Source organism: Malaya genurostris, chromosome 1 (assembly GCF_030247185.1).
Source record: "Malaya genurostris strain Urasoe2022 chromosome 1, Malgen_1.1, whole genome shotgun sequence".
Classification (NCBI taxonomy): Eukaryota; Metazoa; Arthropoda; class Insecta; order Diptera; family Culicidae; genus Malaya; species Malaya genurostris.
In genome coordinates, this window is record NC_080570.1 from 46,069,622 (window position 1) to 46,088,798 (window position 19,177).

The window sequence follows — 19,177 nt, forward strand, 5'->3', positions numbered from 1 at the left end:
TAAAACAAAAGAAAATTGTCTTCACCAAAAATAAGGAATACACTTAATCCAAATTATTGTCAAATATATCCGTTTCCTAAAAAAAATAACTGAATTTATGTGCAAAAAATGTTCGATGATTAATTCGTACATTTTTTCACTTTATATTCTACTTAAAAATACCTTGAAAAAGGGAATTGAAACTATTGAGGTTATGAAAAAATGTTATCTGATAACTCTTTTATTTTGTTTTTATTAACGATTGTTAGATGAAATGCATACTGCAAAATAAACTGTTTTTGAAAATGTATGTACTGTATTTTTTTTATTTTTCCGCAAAATGTACGATGATTAATTCGTACATTTTTTCACTTTATATTCTACTTAAAAATACCTTGAAAAAGGGAATTAAAACTATTGAGGTTATGAAAAAATGTTATCTGATAACTCTTTTATTTTGTTTTTATTAACGATTGTTAGATGAAATGCATACTGCAAAATAAACTGTTTTTGAAAATGTATGTACTGTATTTTTTTTATTTTTCCGCAAATTGTACAAAATGTCAAAAAGTTTTGAAGACCAGCGCCCAATGCATTGAATCACTAATCCGGGATTTATTTGCTCCTGCTGATATCAATTCAGATACTGTACTGATCGTTTCATATCGCTTCGAATCAACACCCGTCGTAGTCTTACGTTAGTTCTAGGTTAGGTTGATTTTTGTGTTCTGCGTTTAGACCTTTTATTCTTTATTTTTGAACATATTTTCTTCGATTTTTTTTTCGAAATAACTGAACAGAGAAAAAGTTATTTAGACATCTATTCTGCAGTCATTTTGTAACGTTTCCTAAGTGTGAAACTTGCGAAATGAGACTCAGGTCAGTATAATAAAGATATACGTAGTTCTACGTCAAAAATTCCATTACTTTCTTGTGGAACACTTTGCTTATCTGTCTTCGAACGTGGGTGTTATTGTGGGGGAGTGGCAATACACGGCTGGTCTGTAACTATGAAGCTAATACTTTGCATTTTCTCTTCGACTCAAATTGTTCAAAACTATTGACTGAATTACCACATTTATTGTGTTTACTATTTATGTCACTACGGCATTACACCGACTTCTATTCGTGGAAGAAAGATATAGAGCTTCTTTTTATGTGTTTCCTTGAACTAATGCAAATCACACATACTTTCAGTGATCGGGAAAATGACCATGGCTTCGTGCGCGTCTATCCTGGAAAGCTACAGGTGGAAAACGCGTACGTCAACGTTCCTGTGGATAACGACACTACGGTGAAGGATCTTATTAGTGAGTCATTGAAAAAATTCGGACTGCAAGAACACCACATAGAAGACTACCGTTGTTCGGAGATATTGCTCGACCGAGGCGTTACTGAGCGGGTACTGTCGTGGAACGAGCGCCCCTGGGAGATCATGAAACAACTCGGAAAGGACTCAATACGCCAGATGGAGATGATGCGGTTCTACCTGCAACTAAAGCAGGACCCACACGGTCCGAACCTCGCACTTTTCGTGGGCAATCTACCTCCGGGCTTATCGCAGCGGAACTATGAACACATACTGACTGAATTCCTAGGTTTCGAGAACAAGTTTAGTAGTATCGGTCCGATCTACTATGAGTACGGATCGCTAGTGATAACCTACGAAAACGCATCCAAAGCTGTAAGTATAGTGTATCAATGGGTGACGGTTTTCCGACTGATTATATTTTTTTAAGGTTCGAGCATTCCAAGCCTTGAGAGAATCCAAGTATGAGGAGAAGCTTCTGCTGGTACTGCTGTTACCGAACATCGAACATAGCATGGTTCCACTTGGGGTTCAGCCGTTGTTGGTGTTCGTCAACGTTAAGTCGGGTGGATGTCAAGGATTAGAGCTTATTAGTAGTTTTCGTAAATTATTAAATCCATATCAAGTATTTGATTTGGATAATGGAGGACCACTGCCTGGGTAATTCGAACTACCCCGAGAGAAATACTTTGAACTAATTCTATTTTCTATCATACTAGACTGTATGTATTCAGATACATTCAGGATTATAAAATTTTAGTTTGCGGGGGTGACGGTACAATCGGTTGGGTACTTCAATGCTTGGATAATGTAGGTCAGGATTCGCAATGTTCTAGTCCCCCTTGTGCGATTGTTCCACTCGGAACTGGTAAGTAGATACATCCGCTAATTAGATGGTTACTGTTCGGAAAAGTACAAATCTTTAATTAATATTTTAGGAAACGATCTAGCCAGAGTGCTCCGCTGGGGTGCCGGTTACACTGGCGGCGAGGACCCTCTCAACTTGCTACGGGATGTAATCGATGCTGAAGAAATCCGACTGGACCGTTGGACCGTGGTCTTCCATCCCGAGGACAAACCAGAGGATGCCGCACCGAAACCTCAGGCTAACTCAGCGGGTAAGAAGAAGAAAATACAGCAACAATCACAACAACAACAGAATCAACATCATCATCCCGCGACAACGATCAGCGCAAGTCAAACAAGTCAAGGTCATTTGCTGTTATCGGTGGAACTACTATTATTTTTTAACTACCACAAAACACATGTGCCCGTTCTCTTATATTCGTTGTCCACATTTTATCTGCATCTTTGGAACGATTAGTAAAAAGTTGTCGTGTTGACCATCTTCTGTGATCAACTGCTGTCGAGATATATTAAGCTCGTCAAATAAAACTTGCAATCGACTGCAGTTATCACGATCATTAAACCTCAAAGCAGCTCCAAAGTCCAAGTCAAAATATGAAAAAAGTATGACAACACATATTTGTCGTTTAGATAGTTTCCGTAAGAATTTGGAGCTGAGCTTAAATTCTTTTCATTGTGTAACATAAAAATGACCTTCTAACAATTATAGTTTGCTATGCGAGAACAAACATACATGCACTGCTCATAAATCATCGTCTTGCCAGCATGATCGGATCGTGTAACTGTTATTAGCTGCTGTCATACCTTCCTACGTTCGACATTTTGCGACGTGTAATACACATGCAAAACTTCGTTCTTTTAAAAGAAATGCATTCCGGCTGCCTCTGCATTTGATTGAAATCGTGCTCCATAAACTGTGCGGTCGATGTTTTGCATATTGCTATATTACTGCTGTTGTTGTAATTGATATTGATGTATGTAGTAGTTTAGTTAGATATCGATACGAAATCCATTCCTATTTTGTTCACGGTTGTGGGACAGTTCTTCACTATTGAAATTGCTAACATCTTTGAAAAGGTATTAATTAATACATAACAAAGTAGCTATAACCTCATTTGCGCCTAACAAAACACAAACTGAAAATCGTGTTCGAAATTTGAAGATCAGAATATGATCATATTATACAATGCAGTTAGGACCATTTTTTTTAGATATGATAGAACTTGACAACCATTTTGGGTATCATTATTTCTCAAGTCTCGGTATATCATAAGAATCCCCCAATTTTTTTTTTTTTGGAAATTGTACGCAAATGCGACTGATGCCAGTCGTCAGTGTGAAACGATTTTGTAATTTTTAGATCGTAGAGTAATTGAAAGTTTTTACGTTAAACATCCTTAAGTTTACCGAAATGAAATCTGTACAGAAAACCACTAAACGAGTCGAGCAGACCTCTAAACCATTAGTATTTATCAGCCTTTGTCTGGATGCCTTACTGTGTTGTAGCTGTTAGTGGCCAATCATCGATTGTCAATCCAGCCTAAAGTCATTGTTTGTTTTATCCCTTTTCCCATCTCGCTGCACGCTACACAGTTGTCGGTGCAACCCAGAGCGAGGACAATTCACAAATATTCGTGATGAACAACTACTTCGGTATCGGAATCGATGCTGATTTGTGTTTGGACTTTCACAATGCTCGTGAGGAAAATCCGAACAAATTCAAGTCCCGTCTGCACAACAAGGGAGTGTACGTTACCATGGGACTGCGCAAAATGGTTGGCCGCAAGATGGTGAAGGAACTGCACAAGGAGCTACGACTGGAGGTGGACGGCAAAGTAGTTGATCTGCCACCAGTCGAGGGTATCATCATCTTGAATATTTTGAGGTATGGGGCGTTGTTGTTTTCTCTAGTGTAATCCTTGATCACTAAAGTGCATGGTTTCTATCAGCTGGGGATCGGGTGCCAATCCATGGGGACCTGAGAAGGAAGACCAATTCAGCAAACCGAATCATTGGGATGGAATGCTCGAAGTCGTTGGAGTGACCGGTGTTGTTCACCTAGGCCAAATACAGTCCGGGTTACGGTCTGCCATGCGAATAGCTCAGGTGAGTGTGATGATGATTGATCCAAAAAGTGAAGTGAAATTATATTTTTGTATTTTTCTAGGGTGGTCATATCAAAATTCATCTACATTCAGATATACCAGTGCAAGTCGATGGAGAACCTTGGGTACAAAGCCCCGGGGATGTGGTTGTTTTGAAATCTGCTCTAAAGGTCAGTGTCCTTTGGTTTGTCAATAAGTTTACACTACCTGAATACTCCTGGTCTTTGTATTTGCATGAGATGCTTTTTACTAATTGGGAATATTCCTGCCTGAATTCATCAATCATCAAAGTAATATGGTTTCGATAACAATACGAACACCACAACGAAGTCCTCATCGATCTTTGCGAATTATTCTGCATGTTGTATATTGTATTTGCTCATTAGAAACTTCCATTTCATCATGTCACCTTGACTTGCAAACTCCCAAACAGAATCAGAACAACACCCATATCATATTTTGTTTTACTACGATACGATAACCAAATCATAGAGGAACAGCATGCTTTCTGTTCAAATATCAGTTCACCGCTATTGAATCTCCCATTCCCATAGCACAATTTTGTTTGATGTTCCCTCTTGTAACAAGTGAAATGAAAAGCCTTTTTATTGAGCGAAACTGAACAGAACATCTTGGAATCGAGACATAGCCGTTATAAAAAAGCGGCCCTTTGCTGTTATAGGAGCACAGGAGATTGACAATTTTAATAGTTTTCTCTAGGTGTAGAGGACAAATTGCGGATGTGAAGTTTGCGTAAAATTTGCTTGTCCTGTAGTCGACCACAATCTTATGAACTTTTTTGTTAGCTATAGTTTAATAGTGTACAGTTACTATCCTTATAGTTTTCATCGGTCGAACTTTGTGGGGAACATTTGAAAACTAGTGGTTTGATTGAAAGAAGTTTAGCACAATCATGTATAAAAAATGTTTGGCATAGAGAAAAAATCTTTGAAAAAACAAAAATTCGTGATATTCTATCAAAGAAACAAATTTCAAGGTCTCTTGCGTTAAAAATAGATTTGAATGTCAGTATATTAAATTTACTTTATTCTGAATAGTGCACAATATTACCCCAACGGTCATTTTTAGTTTAACTTTGACAACTCCGTGAAAAACGTTTTTTTAAACATATATGATTTTATGCAGGAGATTTTATTTTGGGCAATACTTACCTGGTATATTTTCCTGGGCGACAAACTATAGAAAAACACTTTTGTCGTCCCGAAAACATGTGTTTTGAAAACGACTTCACACCTTTAGTCACGAATACACGAAGATCGCTACTATCACATAGAATAAGCTTAATTTCACTTTGAAGACAGTAAGCGAATCATTAAATTTATTAAGGATCAAATGTAAACCATCAGGAAAGAAGCGCAGGACTTTGTTTTTACGCACACATACCCATTGCAAGCGTATGAGTAATGTTAACAATAAAATAAAATAAATGAAAATAAATTATTGCTAAAAACGATTGTTTTAAATTCAATCGTTCAAACCATTTCGATAAACTGGTTGCATTGCATATATGACATACGTACCAAATGAAATGTACGTAAGACACAAATTACCAACACAAGTAAACTTGGTTTACATTTAATACTTAAGTCAAAAAAGCTAGTTCACGGCAGAACCCCCTTCTACTCTACTGATCTTGCTAGGGGCCAAAAAACCTAAAAGACTGCATTGTTCTTGGGCAGTTTAAAAAAGAAATCAATCTTCATTTCAGCTACGCCATCGCACGGCATCACACTGAACATATCATTTCAATTGTATGGGTGCGCAGTGCTGCTATTTTGACGTGCACGAATTTGACATTTCTTTCCCTCTACTTCTATGTAGGAGATTCGATGCGGACTCGCCTGAGGGCGCCATGCTTGCCAAAAAATATTTCGATTACGATTTGCTTGCGAAATGTGGGATATCTTGATATCATAATGTCTCTGCCGTGGGTCTAACTGATTCTCGTAGGTGGATAGCGACTTACGACTTTTGTTTGTTTTGACCGAAGACCACGTAAGGAATCGATTTCTTTAAGTGCATACGCAATACTTGTACCGCAATGAATGATTTTCTTCGTATCACCACCACTAATATCGACAGTGAATTGAACTATCGTAGCCTTAGGAAAGAATAGCAATGATGTAGCACTGCTAGGATTGTTCAGTTGAGCGTCCTGCACCGCCAGAAGGAAATTTACTTCGTGACAAACATGTATGACATATACTTTGCATTGGACTACAAAAACTGACTGGGGCTCTAACGTAAAGCGTCATCTCAAATTGAACCCATAAAAAAGAAGGTGAAGTATCCGAGATTCATGGAATCATTTTTGAAAGGGGCCCATATTGCCATGATTGATCTAAATAATTTATTCAAACATTCCCTATGAGAATATTCTTTATTGACGCATTTGCTTGAGAAAACTGAAACTGACCCAGGGTAGTTTCATCAAACAAACACTTTTCACGAAACTGAGTTGGGTTCGCATTTAGCAACGGGGGTTTGAGCAAAACTGATATAAAAATCAGGTTCGAAACTGACTCGAGTCGAACACCTTAAATTTTGCCAATTTGTGAGGAAAGAATAGAATCATTTTACCTTGATTTTAGTTTTCCGAAAAAGTTTGCTCTCGGTTGATTTATGATTATTTTTCTGATGTTTCAAGTAAAGCTAGTTGACTTCATTAATTACGAAGCATTTGCTCTGGTGTATCAAACGGGTGTTTTTTTGCGATACTTTTCGGTTAACGAAAAGTATGAAAAATTTCACTTATGCGGATTCACCGCATCGCTTCGACTTGTGTGAAGTTTGACTTTGCTACCGCTTGTTCATACCTAACTAAGGCAAAAACAGAATTTTCAAATTAAGTGATTTATGCTCAAAACGATATTTTCAGTTGAGTAATAAATTCGGCGCATAGGTCATGCGGTGAAATGTCTCTTGGAGAAAGGACCTGCTAGATTGTTCCTTGTTGATTGTTGTTGATGTTCTATTTACAATATTAGCAAAACAGCCACTGTTGCAAAACGCAAATGCAGTTTCCTTCGCTATTAGAAAAACGAACTAAATCAACTGATGTTCCGTTTTTGAATTTCCACTTAACAATGGCAGAGAAATGTGCCTTCGCGTTTTGCAACAATGACTGTTTTCCTAAGATTGTAAATTCCCCCTTAGGGAGCAAGACACTTGGCAAGCGGATGAGTAATGTCAACAATGTATGCGTAAAAACGAATTCCTGCGCTTATTTTCCCGATTTCAATAAATAAATCTCATTTGCATTTGTAGTTGTAAATGAGCTGTCAGAGAGCCTTATACACAAATTACCGACACGAGTAAACTTGTGCCGTTTTTCATTGAAAAACACTGGTCCCGCCAACCCGAGACTGTTTCTATCCAGTTTCTGAATAAGGTTCGGTTAGGTACTCTGCGTTTCTTCTATGATTTTCGGTGCTTCTGTAACTGACAGTGGAGGTACGGAGATTAGGTTTTGCACGATGACGACATAAATGAATTGCCGATGAATCAAGTTCATCTTTGACAGTTGCCGTGTACTTGTTTTGTTTTGCGACTGCGAGTTAAAAATTGAAAAAATGACGAAAAAGTGTCTGTTGAAAACGTATTCCACAGTGAAAATAACTAAAAAGATTGCCCTGTATGTGTTTCCAGCATCTAGGAGCGATATATGTATGAATCTGTTGAGTGTGAGGCGACTTGCAATTTTTACATTCGACCGATGAACTTCTGATGAATTTTTAAACTGTAAACAAGTACACGTCGACTGTCAAAAAAAGTTCATTCTGTTCATTTTTGTGAGGTTATGTCATGTTCGTGCAAAACCTAATTGCGATACCAACTGGTAATATGTATGTAGGCAATGAATCACTGATCTTATCCTGCAGTAGCCAACTTGGATGGATGACTTTAACCACAGATAACAAATATACAGACTCGCGTATGAACTGTGAGTAAAATTTGCTGGTAAACCTGTCAAACACTAGCAGATATCACCATTTTGGGTGCTGCAATCATGTCACACAAAATTTGTGTTTTTCTGTAGGGTAAAATTACAACTTTATTTTTATTATATTCCGTTTGAATTCACATTTGATTTGAGCGACAAGTCAATAAAATGCGTGTTTTACGCTTTTGGAAATTGTGTGAGTAGTATTTCAATCGTTGCATTTGGAAAAATTTCTTTAATAGACAAGATGTTTATTGAAATGTTATCTTTATGTAACAAAAAGGAACGTTTTGAAAGATCGCAACGAACAGTCGAGTCAGTGACAGTAGCAAGCTCATTTTTTTCTAACGTATAGCAAATTTAAAATTTAGCTTTTGAAAAAATTTGCTCTAACCTATATAAAGCGTTGAAAATAAAATCAATCAGAATGAAATATCCGGTTCAGATGACTCTCTAATCAATAATAATAATTTCAATTGACAAGTTCAAAATATGTAAATAGTTGTTCAGAATGCAAATCGACCACTTAACGGTACAAGTATCTCTTGTACTGAGCAGGATCTTGCAACAAATGACCTCTACACCTAAGAAAACTATTTTGAGGTAGCGCACCACGTTACAGGGCTAGTAGACAGGAAGCCAAGTACAATCACTAAATGTTTGTGTTTTATGTGTACAGTAAGAGTAAATGCATAGATCCCCTAATTCCCCATCCCGAATCAAGGCAGGCACTGTTTTGTCCAGCAGTACTCGTTCAAACCGCTTCCAAACAAATTCCAACCCGAATACCCTACTTACTTTCTCCAGGCCACGATGCTGAAGAAGATCAAGAGCAAACGGAGACTCACAGAGCCACATATCTCACCGGCCGTCGCTGGGTTCTCGCAGGGGGGCCCTCCAGAAAACGGAGACCGCGATAAAGACGCCCTGAGCGGTGCATAGAGTACCCGTCCGTCCGGTCCTAGTTTTCTATTCTCCTGCTTTCTGTGAACCATGCTAAACGAAAATCTATCTCAAGAGTCCGGACAATGACGCTCGCACACAACCGCACACCCACCACACATAGTCTAGTCATGATACCCACACACACAACCGACAGTCGTCCAAATTGGAGCTCCACTACTCCTGTATCGTTTATTCGTATTGTGCAACGGTAAAAATTTGTAGCTTGGATCGCACGTTAGTATTATTTCTGACAGGCTGAAGAGATTCTGAAAGATTATCAAATTAAACAATGAACAACTAACCTGAGATAGAGTTGTGTCCTTAACGGTACAATGTTTCAAAATGGTCGTTTCATTCGTAAGTGCTCGAAATGGCACATAGAGGGACATCAACGAATCTGAACTAATTTGGAACTATTGAATGAATGCACACTAATTTTTAATGTTATCCAGTACACAATCACAAAATTTCAGAACTACATCTACAACCAAACACGCTGCCCTATTCTACTATCAGTTTTTTTTCAGTCACTTTGTCTTGTTTTCAACTATTTTGAACAAGTTACTTTTTTTCTATAATACTCTTATACACTTATTACTCAACTTTGACTCTAGAATCCTTATAATCAAATTCGAATTGTGAATAATGTTTTCATCTTTGAAATAGTCTCAGTTTTGTCTTGAAATAGTCAATAATCCAATATATCCCTAAATATTCAACAAATTTTGGATTTTACTAGTATTCACTACCAGCTAAATTTAGTCTCCTATTCAATAGTTAGTCTTGATAGATTGTTGAAGCACTGAATCGGTTATAACGTATCCAGATGACAGACAATTCATAGTTACACCTCATTACGCATGTCAAGTAACGTGAGGAATGAATTTATGTTTGAAGTCACTTGACTTATATGATACAGTAAGTACATATACGTTGGAGTTCAACTATCATGTGAATACAGAAAGCAGTTGTTTGTTATCTTGATATGTTGCAGTCGATGGAATCATAAATTACTCTCCGGGCGCGTGACATGGTAGATTGGCTAGAATCTCGCGCGCGTGAAGGCTGTGTTCATGTCACATGAAAAAGATAAAAAGGCTTTTTAGTAGCATTCTGTCTCAACAATATCAAATCGTGTTTTCATATCGGGTAGAAATTCGTTTACTGACAGATTTGATTTATATCTCAACAGTTCCTATTTAACCTCTCGTTACTTGTTTTAATTGGTTGAATTAGTTTGAACGTTTTAAGTTAATCATGAGAATGTCACCTATAATTTTTACTGTGTTTTTTTTTTTATTAACGGAATGATGTATTGCTATCAGGCACTCGATCTGGCGTTGATTTTTTATTTTGCTGGCAGTTGCTACGGTTTTTTTTCTTCAATTTAACGACAATCTATTCTATACACAATCAGTTAATCAAAAGATTGAAACAAGATTTTTTTTCCATCACCAATATGGTTTTTTTTCTCTTTTTCCTAAACGTGGACGAAAACCTGCGTGACGAAATTTGGTTGCTAACATACATCACCAAATCATTATTATAACCGAAAATTCAACATAATATACATTCTATGCAACGAAAAACAAACCTACATGATTTCATCTTTCGGCAAAACAATCACTATGTTTTAATGGAAATATACAACCAAATTTATTTGTTGTCGCAATACGTATTTGCACTGAAACAAAAAATTGTAAACCACAACTGATGAACACTTTAAAAAAATATATACATATATCATATTGCGCCGACCGGACGGTACAGGCGACCATGCTGAAAAAAATGAAGGGCAAGATGAAGCGACGTAACACCGAACCGACCATGCAGGTGATGGGGCCATCGGGAATACACATGACGCTGGCCGCTCCTCAGGAGCCGGACGAAGTCGACTCGAACAATACTGATTTCTGAATTTGGTATAACGAGCGATTAATTTAACGTGCTTCGTTGTTTGTCAACACTACTACCAACCACCACAACCACCACCACCACCACCACCCTAGCAATAATAACAATCCAATTAACCGAGAAGCCCATAATACACTGATAGGTAGTTGAACAGTATTAATACGAAAGCACTGTTGGAGACCGATCTCTGTTAGCTTCATGCTGTCGAGAATGAATCACCAAAGAATCTCCGAATCGCGTGAAGCGACATCTTCCATTCATCCATGGTGTGAGTAATAAGCTAAATGAGTAGAACAGTTTATAACAAATGTGGAGGAATAATTGCATACAAATAAAGAATCACTTTCTTCTCTAGCCCACCTCACGTACATAAGTACGGTAGACGTATTCGTTGTGTCGTAGTATGCCAATCTTTCAAGTGAGGCACATCTAACAAAATCACTAGCAAACAATCCCATTTATCTTTTTTGGCTAACAAACAAACAAACAAATACACACCCACATACATACCCTCTCTCTATCTCTCTCTCACACACACACAAACACAATACACATGATTGATCAATGCTGAAACAGCAACAACAAAATACTAATTTCATCAAATAACAAATCAGATAAATGATTGCAGGAATGAGATAATTGTTAGGCTAGCAGCAAATATGCAATCTAATCGATTTTTCAAATTGCTAGAACGAATTCATTACGTATTCAGTGAACTCCATGGGAACAAAAAATTTTTGCCAACAAAAATGAAAAACAAACACCGTTAACTCAATTCCAGAACATGTCAAACAGATCAAGCAAACGCGCATGGAACGTTAAATTAATGGCTCTTATGTAAGACTCAAATAATCGGATGATGATTGAATAAAAACCAACAAAAAAAAGGACAGGAAATGAACCAACGGAAATATAATCAGTATATCACAAAGTAATAATAGTCAGAAGACAAGGGTAGACGAGCTACTAACTAGTCACAGAAGAGGATACGCATTAGTAGACTCCACATGCATTTCTGAAAACACAGCAAAAAGTTGTTGTAATGATTTCATACCATATACGCAAACAAAAAAAAACTGTCATCACTATCTTTAAACAAACAGAGAAAGAGTGAGTAGAGAACATTAAAATTATAGAAAGAGCAAACAGTTATTTCAGTTGAATCCATTAGATTAGTTATTTTGTTCACTCTAACGTCCGACCTAACTCATACGAGTAAACAAACACTAAACACCTGTACAGCAATGAACATAAAATATGAGGGTAAACTGTTTTTAGATCAAGCTGGTTTATGTATTCAAGGTACACTATCAAAGTAAAACGAGAAAAAAAATCTTCTTGAGAACAAAAAGTATTTATACGGAAAGTTGTTGACTATATTTACTATGCATTTTTTTAAATTATTTTTCTATACAAAGTGGCGTCAGCTCTGGGCCGCACAACCATTAAGAACATTCGAAAACAAGAGCGTGAAAGTAACTAATGGTAACCAAACAACAGTTGAGATTACGCTTACGAAACGTCAAATAAAGTGACGAAATCAAAAAAAGCTTTGAACAGAGAAGGTATATTTTGAAATGTTTGAACGGAAGAAGCAGAAGAATAAAACCCACAAATCAAGAGTCTTACTCGTCAGTGGGCGGACAGATGTAAGCAAAAAGATATATTATTTTTATTTTAGTTTAATCACGTACGAATAAACTCAAGATACTGCAGCGAGCAAGAAAAAAAAGAAGAAAAATGATATGTGTTAAGTGCAGTAAGAAAATGAAAAACACAATTGTAGCCGTGAATTGTAATTTGTACAATTACGTTCTGTATGGTATTTTACCAAAACTACATAAACAAACTATTAAATATAAACAAACAAACAAAAAAAAACAAGCACCCAGACTAAGTAATGAAACAAGGGAAACCATTGCCAAAAACATTCATAGAACTTAATGTCCTAAACTTGACATCTGAAGATACACAACACACAACACCCAGCCATAATTGAACCATTAAATTATAAAACGGAAGTCGAATCAATGCTCCAAGAAAACCAAAAAAAAACGAACAAAGAAAGTTGTTTCCGGAGCAAAATCCCGATCAGTAGAAATCAAACAGGTTGTGGAATTATTCAGTTCAGTGGATCTAATTCCAGGTGGATCTGCCATTGCGCAACCACTCAGACCGGTCTCGTTACTGTAAAATCACACTGGTGTTGCCATATGCGATTGGAATTTACGCGTGCGTTGCGAACAGTGTTGCAAAACAGTCGGGATAGGTGAACTCCACAGTCCACAGCTACGAATAATTGTTCTTGGGAATGTTTAGTTTACGCACGGATTCGAAGCTCACGAGCGAAGCGACAATCGGAAGAGACAAAATGCTGAAACAATTTCAGCGATGGATTGATAAGAGCAGTGCTCCACAAGGAGCCCAACCAGATGAAGAAAGGTGCGTTTATTAGAATATTCTCAGCGTTATTCTATCAAAAACCGAAAAAAAGATGTATGCTTATACGAAAACATCCTCCCGAAAGGTGGGTTCATACGATCTTGAGAATGAAAACTACTTCCGATAGATATATCGGAACACTAGCACCAACTACGTATTGACTCGCCTTTCCGCTTAGGTTATTAGGTTCGTGTATTCGAACAAACTTGATTTCCATGAGTTCATAGAAAAAAAAAACCTTGGTTTCAATGTCGTGTTGCCTCACTCTGCTCCGGAATAGCGCGATCGCAAACTCGACCAAAACGAACGTTGATTCTCGCTATCCTGAAACTTGTAGGGGCTCAGTGTTACTAGTTTTGTGATTCCGGAGGTTCATACTGTTGTACCAAGAGAATATCCCCAGTTTCATCGAGAAACCAAATGTGATTGGCCAGATTGTAAAATCGGGCAAATCGTTTGTTTGGGAATCGGTGAATGTGGGGTTCTCATTCGAAAGCTAGTACCACATACATTTTTCTGGATAGTGACAACATTGTTCTCTTATACATTCTATTGCATCTATTGATCGTTTTGAAGTATCATAGGTTAGTTACGAATGAATCCGTTTCGGTATTCTTAGTTAGTATAGCATATACACGTAACCAATTCATTCATTTGTTTGGTTCATTTTGTACTTTGAAATTCACAAACACACATGTAAACAATAGTAATAGAATAGTGAAATCACTATTGCTATAATTATGGTGTAATTAAAAGGGAAATAAACAAAGACCATAACATATTACAGTATATCTTTTAAAAGAATAAATTTAAATAAAAATCTCAAACTAGAGTTGATGTAGTGTCGAAAAACATATAAGTATAACAGATATGACTAAAAATTTAATTAAAACCACATTTTTTCGTATGAATAAAAGAAAACAAAAGAAAAACATTAGAAAACTTCTAAACGGTGTTGTGGTAAGAAAAAAAAACTTAAATGCCAGCTTGGAACCGAACAAGTTGTGGAAATGAAGAAATACTTTGCACACACCCACACCAGTACGTCGACAACGATGTCGATTATAACGTCAACAAGCGCCTACTTGATTCGGTATCATAACTAATCTGCCACCTGGCGTAGGCAACTACTAGGTAACGAATGTATATTTCTATCAGCATAGGAAATCATCCTCATCAGAAGTTTTCATTCTAAAATTATGAGCAAGTAGGCGACGGGCACACTTTGAAGTTGATCGGTTGAATAGGCCGACACTGCGATAGGGAAACAACCAGCTTTGGTAGTTGTTTGCAAATCAACTAATCTATCGACACCGTCTTTTTAGAATCCCGACAGGTCAAAACTAGTACGAGTGAACCGATATGGTCAACAGGAAATGTGGTGTCCTTCCTTTTCACGTGTGGACCACTTTCTCGTAGTTCCACCCTTGAAGCGGACACGAGTATTCAACCATGTTTGATATGTGTAATTACTATCACAAACACACATAAATACACATACACACACGTACATCTATACGCAACACAGTTTCCAAAACAAACGCAAACGTGTCTAGGCAATGTTCCATCGCACAAGACACCAGCCGATTTCAATGAAATATTGAACAACTGACGGCTAACGTTTGTTCACACTAGTAAAGAACAGCAAGGACTCGTATTTGACAACATTGCATGCCAAATAATAGTAACATTCACTTTATCAAGCGCCAATCAACCACACACTAGATGCTACCAGCGCAGTAATGTGTTTCTCGCAAGCAAACGGTAAACGTACTTAAGCCGGAAAGAAGGACGCTAGAAAAAAAATAAGCCGTTGTTACATTCTACGTACGAAGAAGAGACAGTCAGAATTTAAATGAACCAAATCAAAATTTAAACAGAAAAAAAAACAGAACCAGCAAGAAAAGTGGCACAACCAAAGGTTCTTGAATCAGTTAGTATAGGAAAGTAACACGAGAACGAAACCTATGACTAAATGTAGAAGGCGCAGCACTGTAGAGAAGCGCAAGTGAGAATTCGAGAGAAAACGGGAGGGACACTCACAGGACTATTCATTAGAAGAATGAAAAAGAAAAAACAAACCCACGAGAAATTCTCCGCTCGCTAGCGAACAAGGAAATGGAACCGTAAAAAAAATACACAAACATGAATCGATTAAAGTATGAAGAAATGAAATACTATTAACTATTTAATAACTATTATTAAAAATGAATTATATAATATATATAAATATATGTGATTATGAATAGGTTAAACATAATTTGTCAATAGCAAGAACAACAAAAAAATATATATATACATATATGTATAATTAAAAATATACAAAAGAACAATCGTTTTCGTCACTAATACGACTACTTTGAGAACTTCCCTTCTTGCATGCTGTAGACTTCAACCGGTCACAAACTACTAGCTGAAGGATTTCTTGGATCTCTTTGTTTTCGCACATGATCTTGATGTCCGTACTCAAATTCATTTTGAGACTTCCGCCTCCCAGTCACTGCCTTCCAGATACTATACTTCACCGTTTTACAAATCACGAACCAGCCATTTCGGAAGCACAAATAAATTGCTTTCGAAATCACTGCGAACAATTTTTTTTAAACTTTCAAAATGAAAACCTACGTACAGTTTGTTACATAAAAGAGTGATCACTGTTGTGAGAAAATGAAAAGACTCAACGTGAAAATATTTTTGAATATTGTTTTATTAGATCAAAAACTTACATGCAAATACATTAATAGCAAGTCCAATCCCCTTCGGCGTTAATAATGGTTTGACACGTTCGAGGCATACTTTGAGCGAGATTTTGCGCATATTCTTCTGAAAACGACCTCCAAATATTGTGAATTCGGCGAACAACCTGCTTCAAATTGTGGGGTCGGTTCTTCCCAAGCTTTATCTTCATTTGAGCCAAAACGTTCTCAATTGGATTGGCATCAAGCGACTGAGAGGGCCAATTCAAGGTCACTATACCTTTTTTTTTATCTCTGACACATTAAAGATGTTTGTGCACATGTTTTTCACTCAATATTGGTTTTTGCACAGTACTTCGAAATTTCAAATTATTTGCGATCAAATGTCTGCGAACAGTTCCGTACGATAACTATATTTAAATCTTTTTTGGTCAATTTTGAAGCACCTTCGCGCAAAGTTAATGTCGAATTCTTCAAAAATAGGGCACAAACCACTTTTTCCGACAATACACCGACATAACCGCGATTTGGAATGTCGTGGACGTTTTTCACTTCTTTAAAACGATTCACCCACTTACTCACAAACTGTTTCGACCTTTGCATGTATTTCGCAGCAGCAGCCTTTGTCATTCTGGGACCTTTCGGGTACGAGCACAAAAAACTGCTTCGAAGCGCGAGCTCATTTTGGAAAAAATGCTGAGATCGAATTGTAAACAATAGTCAGCTGATTTATTCTTGCATTGAATCTATGTTAAAAAAAATCACACTATTCCACTTTACCGATCGATATCAATGTTTTGCATAATAGAAAGCGTCACTCGAACAACATTTAGTAATTTTTTCGTGAAAAAATATTAAGGTATAATGCGGTGAAGGAATATGTTTGAGGACGCTTCTTGGAAATCTTGATTTGCGGTGTCCACTGTATCTCAGACTAATCAGAAGTGTACAAATCCAAGCAGAACAGTTGTAGTAGATGTTTTTATAGACCCCAACGTTTTTGTTTGTTTTTTTTTAAGTAAAAACTACGATTTTTCACATTAAAATCCGCCTTTTGCAGTTGTAAAACATCCTCAAAGTAATAAAAAACCGAGAAGGAAAACATTGGGGTCTAGTATTTCACATGTAGAAAGTGTGTGCAGAATTTGAAAATAATTGGTGAAGTAGTTTTCGAATAACGATGGACACAGACTTCCAAAATCTGATTTCGATAAAAACGCGTTTAAACTTAATTGTCTATAAAATCGAAGGAAACAATCTATTATTCTAGGGGGCTTGAAGGGTCTAACACATTCAGAAAATCATTTATTTTCTTTTGTATTTTGCTGTAATTAAACATTTCAAACATGTGTTTAAGTCAATTGAAGTAGAAATCTTGATAAATGTATGAATTTGATAGCAGTTGGGGAAATTTTGACAATTCGACGTCAACATTTCAAAAGGGCCTAAAAACAATTGACAGATTCTCTTTGTTTACTTTCTCTTTCGACTATATCTGCGTTATTATACAAATGTTCGTTACATTTTTGGTACTGTTGGAAACATGGGATATTGTCTTTCATTCTACACGAATACTTTATCGGTACACGTGAAAATTAAGGAGATATTTACAAAAGAGAAAGTAAACAAAGAGAAACCAAATACAAATTATAATACGGAATACTTCGACAAATTTTCAAGGACACATTTTGCATCGTGCGGTACACTGTCATGATACACTGTCAGAGTGACAATGTACTTTAACGAGTTTTCTATAAAACTAGCAACACTGAAGGGTAATAACAAGTTCATCATAGTTACTGTTTATTATAGTGAAAAATAAATAAACAAACAGTTTTTATCTGATAATCAAGATCACAAGCGAAATGTAAGTTAAACAATAATCTAGAATGGTTAAGCCACCATGAATATACTACTAGCTGTATTGATATTTGTAGATTCTTGGGTGTTTGTGTTCATTTTTCATCTTTTGTGCTAGTGCCGGTGATATTTAGACTGATTGTTGCAGTTTAATACAGCAACGATAAACATAAACAAACAAGTTTGTTTTGCACCGTAGCAACTAGCATAAAGCGTTGCCAGAAACGATCTCCTCCCACATTTTCAAACTATCACAATGAAAGGGAATAATTTGCTAGGCTTACTTGTTCAGGCTGTGAACCAAACATTGGCGGTTCGTTTGTATGGGACTTAGGGGTATTATTATTTGTATTTGGAGAAACTCTCATTGGAATGAAATGTTGACATCGAATTGTGTTTTGCTGAAACGTTCGGTAAACTTGAGCAAAATTTCACTAAAACTCGGAAAAAATATTTTAGTGTGTAACATTCCTTTTCTGTTCTATTCAGGGATGCCAGGTTCACAGATTTATCTGTGTTTCACAGATTTTCAATTTTCTGCACAGATTTTTAAAATGACCCAGATTTTCTCAGATTTCTGAAAATGATCACAGATTTTCACAGATGCTGGAAAAAATCACAGATTTTCACAGATTTTTGAAATCGAGCACAGTTTAGCACCAAAAAGTACAGAGCGATTGAGGAAAATGGTACAGAGAGTGTTGGTAGTGAGACCTTTTTTGTTGGCTCACCAAATTGATTTTGATCTGCTATTATGGTACGGAAAACGGGCACAGATTTTCACAGACAGGTTTTTGGCTTGATCACAGATTTTTGAAAAAATGACCTGGCATCCTTCCGTTACCTGGGGAAAAACTATCATCTAAATTCTAAGCTCAAATTATTTGATTTCAGATGATTCAGCACAAAGTTATGAGGGGCACCGCAGTTCTAATTTTTTCCAAAACACTTTAACTTCGATGTGCCATTGATGTTAATAAAAAGGGTTTGGCCGCGTCATAATAAAAACAAATCAAAAAACATGCAGTTGTTCGTACAAATTTACATTATCAATAAAAAATTCTCTACCAAATAAATTCGCAACTGATTCACAACT

The 19,177-nt window shown here is 36.7% G+C and overlaps 1 protein-coding gene across 4 annotated transcripts in view; it reads left to right on the forward strand.

Annotated features, from left to right (window-relative positions):
* The window catches only part of LOC131438637 (diacylglycerol kinase theta), a 58,972-nt gene extending 45,815 nt beyond the window's left edge, over nucleotides 1–13,157 (forward strand). The window contains exons 10-17 of one of the 4 annotated variants that reach the window (XM_058608778.1): nucleotides 1,177–1,663; nucleotides 1,719–1,948; nucleotides 2,008–2,156; nucleotides 2,227–2,499; nucleotides 3,749–4,040; nucleotides 4,105–4,261; nucleotides 4,323–4,430; nucleotides 10,940–13,157. In XM_058608778.1, the coding sequence (XP_058464761.1) occupies nucleotides 1,177–1,663; nucleotides 1,719–1,948; nucleotides 2,008–2,156; nucleotides 2,227–2,499; nucleotides 3,749–4,040; nucleotides 4,105–4,261; nucleotides 4,323–4,430; nucleotides 10,940–11,086 (1,843 nt within the window). In that variant the 3' untranslated portion in view covers nucleotides 11,087–13,157. Of the gene's footprint in view, nucleotides 1–1,176; nucleotides 1,664–1,718; nucleotides 1,949–2,007; nucleotides 2,157–2,226; nucleotides 2,500–3,748; nucleotides 4,041–4,104; nucleotides 4,262–4,322; nucleotides 4,431–9,031 lie in introns of all 4 variants that reach the window. The other 3 variants (XM_058608788.1, XM_058608803.1, XM_058608796.1) reach the window with 3 other exon arrangements.
* Nucleotides 13,158–19,177: the final 6,020 nt, after the last annotated feature.